Source organism: Corvus cornix, chromosome 2 (assembly GCF_000738735.6).
Source record: "Corvus cornix cornix isolate S_Up_H32 chromosome 2, ASM73873v5, whole genome shotgun sequence".
NCBI lineage: Eukaryota > Metazoa > Chordata > Aves > Passeriformes > Corvidae > Corvus > Corvus cornix.
The window spans coordinates 104670496-104677977 of record NC_046333.1 but is presented as its reverse complement, the minus strand read 5'-3'; the positions used below and the strand labels follow the sequence as shown (position 1 = coordinate 104677977).

General features: G+C 48.4%; 1 protein-coding gene across 1 annotated transcript in view; it reads left to right on the top strand.

The window, feature by feature from the left end:
- The first annotated feature begins 4250 nt into the window (after positions 1 to 4250).
- Positions 4251 to 7482, top strand: part of EMILIN2 (elastin microfibril interfacer 2) — a 37338-nt gene continuing 34106 nt past the window's right edge. The window contains exons 1-2 of the mRNA XM_039550121.1: positions 4251 to 4456; positions 4553 to 4675. Coding sequence (XP_039406055.1) covers positions 4329 to 4456; positions 4553 to 4675 — 251 coding nt within the window. The 5' untranslated portion in view covers positions 4251 to 4328. The remainder of the gene's footprint in view (positions 4457 to 4552; positions 4676 to 7482) is intronic.

Below are 7482 nucleotides of genomic sequence, written 5' to 3'. Positions count from 1 at the left end.
TCAGTGAGGAGATGCAGCCAAGCACTGGTCAGAACCACATGGGCTTTTTCTCTGCATACTCCAGAGCTCCTAGAATGGTCTCTGCTGCAGACCTTTTGTTGTGGAATTAACCAAATGCTTTGTGGTTGTGTAACTGCTATGGCCCTCCAAGGTGGCTCTCCAGTAAAGACAAAACCAAAATACTCTGCTCTCCCTTCTCTCATTTGTTTATTGATTGATCCCTGACTAGTGCTTGGATTTTTAATACAAGTTAACCTGTTTATAAATAGTAATTTTATTAACATCTGTTATTTACTTTTGATTCAGTCATTAATTTTCATTAAACATTCACAGCTAATATGTGTCTGGCAGACTTTAGTGAGGTGATTACACATAAAAAATTAAAAATTGAAACCTGCTTCTTGCAACAGGGAACGATTTTTTAAAAGATACTGCAAACAAAGCTCACGCTCTGATCCGAGAGTGGAAAAGTTGAAAAACACCCGTCCTAGACTCAAATTGAATTTTTATGTTAATGTTAAGATTACTATGTGATGACATACAGGTCAAGTGAATGGGACAGGGCTGTATCATGTCCCTGCAAAACAGGATTCAAACCCCTCTTTCCCCATAGAGTGCTTTTCCTGGTATATCCAAGCCAGTGTGCGTCATACACCTCCATCCAAGCTTTCCTCTTTTAGCCTGCAGTTCCCTACAGCTTCCTTTCAAACTTTTCTTTGTTCCCTAATACTAGTTCCATCTTTCCAGAGGGACACTGTGACCTGCTTTGACTCATGGACAGAGTTAACACAGCACCAAATGTAAACCCAGACTACTCACAGCTGTAGGCCAGCTCCTCACATCTGATGGCTGCTGAGAAGTACCTGAAAGACCTTCTGTGCCACAGACAATATTTCCTGATGAGAGAGAGAATCTTTTTCATTAAAGAGAAGCATCAAGGCAGTACAAACACCTCTCTGAGAACCATCCACCTCAGGTTATTTTGGCAATGTGAACCTGAAGAAAAGGAGCCCAGAATTCACAAAGCAAATTGTTCCTGAAATGTACAGAAAAAAACCCCAAACTGATAGATAAGGGAGGTAAATTGCAGGGAAAATGCCATTTCCACCCCACGCACCACACCACTACAGACACATTTCTCTCTTGGAGTTCTGCAGAAAATACTCCAGTAATATTTTTGCTATTTATTCTGCCCACCTGCTCTGTGCACTTTTCTCTCTCTGGCAGGCCCTTGCACATGGCCCTTGTTTCCCCATCATTATCCTGTTATGAAGTAATAAAGTGTGGTTGATCTTGGTGCTGGAAACACAGCCAGACTGCTCAGTAAAGGAACAAGAACTTTAAAATATTTCAAAGGATTTATGGACTCACGTTGCTGAACTCCATCTCCCAAGGACATCTGTACTGAGCTCGCCAGCCACTGAAGCTCTCCTCTCTGCACTCACAGACTACATGCTCCATTCGTAGGGAGGGGTGGAGGGATGCTTTCCATGTACTGTAAGAATCATCTGTCTTGGGATTTCTGTGAATTTTAGAGATGAGAGGACATAGCACAGAAATACAAAATGTGAACATTTCTGTCTCCTTGAGAACACGATTAACCCTCATACTTACACTGTGAAATAAAACTAGTTACACCCACAGAAAAAATGCAGCCATGCACAGAGCTTGGACCACAGCTTCAGCATGCACCTGAGCTGAAGATTCTCCTGGCTAAGCCCAGTTTCTGTACTGGTTACTGTTGAATCAGCTGGTATTGTAGGTCCAGTGTGACTATCAGAGGAGCTGAGGTCAGATCTATGCATCTGCCCAAGTTCATCCATTTCTATTCAGCTCAATACTTCTAACACAAGTCATCCTCTGCTGATCCTTCTTACTGAGCCACCATGAAGCCATGCTAAAACTTCCCTCTCTGTAGCACCACTTGTATTCAAGTTCCCACAGATCTCTAGTTTCAGGGAGAAGATGGGAATGGTCCTGCAGGACTTTGTTTTTCATTGTTATGGTTTATTTTAAATGAAACAAACTCCAAAATGCACTGTGCTTTGCAATGGAAGAAGTCTCACATAGCCTGTTAGAGAAATGGCAGCCAACGCTGTCAAAGCCTTGTTTCATAATATTTACAAAGTTGTTGATCCGGACAGAAAAGGGACAACTACATATCAGAAATCAGGAGAGATTTTCTTGCATAGTTCTAGAGTGAACAAACATAGACGGAGTCCTGAAGTTGTAGGAAGCTCCTGACTCATTATCTGTCATATCCATGGGGTAAGCAGGGGCTCTAACAACTCTCCTTCTAGTGGTGCCCCCGTGTGATGTTTGGTCAGGCAATTGACTCTGAGGTTCACAGGTAAGTAGGGTGCCCTCATGGCAAATCAGGTAACATCTGCTTTGTCTTCCTTCACCAAAATATAAGCTCAGTGTTCAGCATGCAGAAATATATTGTTGCTTCATGCTCATTTTGTTTAAATCAGTCTATTAATTTTTGTACTATGCAGTCATTCTCAAGACAGGCATGACCTCAATCTTTCAGTATTTAATGACTTTCCCTTTGTGGGACAACGTACAGCTCTTCCATGTTGCTCATCACTTTTGGAAAAGGACCAACTTTTTGAGTTCCTCGGCTGAGTGAGGAGGGGGAAAAGGAAGAAAAATCCTTCTTCATTGCTTTTTAGGGACTGAACTCTAGTCTTGCTTTCTACAGGCTTGGGAAACTCCAGATAATTTCTGCCAGCACAAGTAATGAAAACTGAATTACATGCTTCTGTGAATGCAAACAGTGTCAGAGGAAATTGTTTAACCCTTGAGAAGGTTAAAGCATAATTTAAGACAGTGAGGTGTTAACCTCTTCAAAGCATCTGCAGAGCATTAGAAGGGTTTCAAGTGAAATGGGACAGGTGGAAGCAACATCTCATCCTTTTCCATTGCTATTTATCGCCAGTGAAGTGTTCCTATGCATCTGTAATGGCACACATTTCTCTTGGGGACAGGAAGCTTTGGTGTATATTTCCAATGAAACAGTTTCTAAAAACCAGTCTGAATGCATGATTTTGACCTCAGCATTCAGAGCTTGCTTCCCTGCAGACTCGGAGGAAGAGTGAAGTTGTTGGGTGAGACTCACAGTAAGACTGGCAGATGAAATTTGCCTGTTTCAGCAGATCGGGACAAATGATGAGGTCAGCAGGCTGCTGCCTACAGCAGAAGGAAGAGCCCTGCCCTGCTGCTGGCTCTGCCTGCATGTGAGACCTAGGAAAGCCTGAGCAGCTGCTGTTGGCCATGGGAGGCCTTGGGAAAGCATGAGCAGAGTTGGAGCTGGTCAGGCCCAGCAGGAGCGGCAGGCACGGCTCCCAAATCTCCCACCCAAACTCTTCTCCACCCAAACATCGCTCTCTCCGTTCCCCTCCTTCCCACTCATGGGAGCATCCTGCCCAGATCCAGCCTCGATGCTTTGTTTTCAGTGTCGCTTCAGCCCAAAAATCCAACTCCCAAAAGAGCAGGAGCTGAGGAGGATAGAGGGACATCCCTGTGGTCCTGCCCTCGGTGGGACGGCCTCACACGAGCAGACCACTCAGTCAAGGTGCTTGAGCTGGATTTTAACAGCCAGGTGAAGCTGAATGCCCATTTCTCTCTCTGCCCAGTGAACACCTCTCCTTACGAATAAAGGCTTATTGTACGCTCCTCGCTGAGGTAGCCGCCAGCAGCCTTCCCATGACAGTGGGCGAAATGAGCCGTCGTCGGGCCACGCAAGGGAACACTGGTCACCCCATGGCACCGGTGTCAGGAGGGACCCCAGGGCTGCCACAAGGCAGCGAACCAGCCTCAGCCTTCCCCGCACACCCCGGGAGCTCAGCACGTCTGCACCGGCCCCAGCTGAAGAACGCAGTGCCCCCTGCCCCAGGAACCCGGCCCCCGGGGGCGGGGGGCTCTTCCCCAGCGGCCCGGCCGCCTCCTCCCATCAGCTTTCCAGTGGGAAAAACTGGTTCGGGGGCTGTCGCCGGCCAGCTCGGGCAGGGGCCGGGGAGCGGGGGCTGCGCCGAAGGGACCCGCTGATGGCGGCCGGGCACCACATGGGGCCGGGGGCTGCCTCACCGCTCCTGCCCGGTCGGGGGGCTGGAGCAGGGCGGGCGGGTGGAGGGGAGCGGCGCCTTGGCCGGAGGGGGGTGCGGAGCCGCCGTGGAGGGCGGAAACGGGGTGGGGGGATTTGCGTCAGTGAGGGAGCTGGGAGCGGGCGAGGGCGGGCGGGACGGACGGAGGGACAGACGGACGGAGGTAGCCCGCGGAGAGGCACCGGCCCGCTGCGCTCGCCCGCCGCCGCTGCCCATCGCCCCATGGAGCTGTGCCCGGGGCCCGCGCCGCCCTCGGGATGGGCGCTGCCGCTCCTGCTCGCCCTGGGCGCCGCCGGGCTCAGCCACGGCACCCCGCACCTGCCGTACTCCCGGCCGGGCTCCCGCAGCAAGTGAGTACCGCCCGCCCCGGGCGCGCTGCGGGCCCCGCCGGGCCGGGCGGGCTGCGGAGCCCGGGGTGCCTGACCGACACTGTCCTTCTCCCCCAGGAACTGGTGCGCCTACATAGTGAACAAGAACGTCAGCTGCTCGGTGCTGGACGGGACGGAGAGCTACGTCCAGGCCCAGTACAAGTGTGCCTGGAACCAATTCCCCTGCGAGCCCACCCTGGTGTAAGTAGCGCCGGGGGCGACCTCGGCAGGGACAGCGCTTGGCCACCCGCTGCCGGCGGGGAAGCGGCCGCTGCCGCGGCGCTCGGTGATTGCCGGCACCCCGAAAAGCGCAGGGCCGGGGCAGGGGGGCGCGGACCGCCCTCGGTCCCCAGCGCGCCCCAAACAAAGCGCTCGCTTGGTGCGGACATCAGGCTGCTGGAGCTAATTAGAGCCAGATTGAGTTGCTGGTCCGTGCAGCCGGGAGGGAGCTGCGCTGGCACACCTCGTCGGCATGGAGAGGCGTGCAGGCGGGCGGAAAGCACGCGGGCTGCTTTCCATGGGCGGCGGGAGCGCCGGCATCAGGACCGCACCTATGCGCTGCTGGGAGCGCACCTGGGCCGGAGCTGCCAGCGTACAGCCGCGCTCAAAACCGGTTTTATGGCTGCTCTGTGTTGCTGGATCGGCGCGTAAAGGGAGAACCAGGAACGGGAGCCAACCCCTTTACAGTCTGTGTATCCCCTGTCTGTTATCCAGCAAGGGGAGCAGCCAGTGCAAAGATTTTTACGGGGGGTAATGCAAAGTTGCTTATTTGATTTTAATCTTCGTGCGTGTGACCACGTGGTGATCTGTGGAGTGGCCTCCTAGGGCAAGGTGTGGTGCAGCAGGTACAGCAGGCATCAGGGGACAGATGGATCTCACTCACCTGCTGGTAATCGCAGGCAAATCTCCTTTCCTCCCTTTTCCACTTGAAAAACAGTAATATTTACACATTTCTCTTTGAAAGCTCTAGGCGATACACACTCTGTGAAACCACTTCAGCATCGCCAGAAAGTCACTGAAAAGACACCCACAGATTTTCATAGGCTCAGACTTGGGCTGAGGTGATGATGAAGATTGTTTTACAATAAAACTACAGTAACTAGTTTTTATTTTGACATGAAACAGTGAGGATGAGACAGATACTGCTAGATCCTGGGTATTACTGAAACAGAACTTCGGACACTGATGGCGCCTGCCACCCTGGGGCCCATGACAATAGGTGTTCAATGTTTGGCATTCAAATGTGCTGCTTTCTGTTTGTTTGGGCTGTTATTTTTGTTAAAAACCCATCTTTTCTCTCTATAAACACTAGAATTTGAGGGGAAGAAACAAAGCAGACGGCTGAGTAACACTGTCTTGTGTAACTTCCCTTGTTTCTCTTTGGAGTCTTGAACTGGTGATTTTGGACTTCTGACTGAGTTTATGGATGTGTAATGGGGTGTGCCCTCTGTCCTGAGAAGTCTCTGTAATGGAGCTACAGAGGCAAGAGGAGGGGTTGAAGCTGAGCTCTTTAAACACATAAATCACCAAGTATTAAGATAAAGAATTTCAGAGGCAGTAAATTAGGACTTTCATGGGCTATCTGCTAGTAGATAGTGAAGAAAGTGCAAAGGCATTGCTTCTAGCTCAGAAAGTTCTTGCACTGAGAGTGTGAGATTGTTGTCAGGAGTAAGAAGGGGAAGCCCAGCTTGAGCAGGGGCCTGGACTGCATGACCTCCAGCAGTCCCATCCCTTCCAGATTTCTCTGTGGTTCTCTGAAATGGCATTGTCTGTCCTTGTGCTTCTAAACATCTGGAGTTGGCTGCTGTCAGAGAGAGAATATGGGACTGAACAGACATTTGGTCTCACCAGCCATGTCCAGTCTCATGGGTTTTTTTTTGTTCTTTTGAGAATGGAATTAGATACTTATCATAAGACTTTTTTTCCTCTGTTTGACTTTCTTTGGTGAACATCACTGTTTTCTTCATAACCATAATGGCAACTGCAAAACAATTCCTTGTTCTTAACATGAAATATTCCTTATTCTTACCATAAAATATTTTTGTCTTGTCACAGCACCAGCTGATTAACACTGAGAGAAGGTGGAATATCAAAATCTTGAAATTGTTTTGTGTTCAAAACTGTTTATAGGTTGTCATTTTATTTTTGTGTCTGTTGCATATATACTGTCTCTTAGTGGCAGAGTAAGAAAGGTGCTAATCCAAAAAGGTCTGAATTGCATGCTTCAAATCCTGCAAACCCCTAACTTATTTCCTGTGAAAAATATTGTTTAATTCAAGAGTAGCAGTCTGAATAACAAAATGTGTTTTTATAGGTTTACTAGCCAATGTTCACAAAAATAGGATAGGAAAGAGCTATAAAACAACAAAGAAATGACTGAGGACTTAGTGGAAATTATTCTCTTTTTTTTCTCCTTTATACACTTGAACAGAGAACTTAAAATGAGCTAAATAGCAGATATTCATGGGAATAAAGTACAGTCCCTGTGTAGTCTCCTCTTGATACCCATGGTTTATCTAAGAGCTCATTCAGCTGCAGACAGTGGGGACAGTGAGATCCAAATCAAACAAAGAGTTCCTTAACTGTATCATGGATGTGTGTGTTTTATTAGTACTTAAGTACTATTAGGTCTATTTTAAAATCAGTCAGTGGATTTACTGTTGGTTTATATTAGTTTAAGACTAGATTTAAAGAGCCCTTCTAGTGTTTAGGTACAGTCTAGGTTATGCCTAACAATTACTTCGATTGCAGTGTATAAGGGAGCATTTCACTGCCTTAAACTTGCAGTGTACTCCTGAATTCCTTATGCTCTTTACAGACAAGAGCGTGCGTGCTGCATATATGGATTATAGTCAGCCCTGATTTGCCTTCGAAATACAAAGCTCTGGTGATTAAGCCTAAAATTATATGCATGCATGAACCCTTTTTATCTACCCTTTAGGCCTATTAAAATATAATTTGTCTGAAGACAAAAACCCCAAAGACCCTTGCTGGAATGACTACACTTC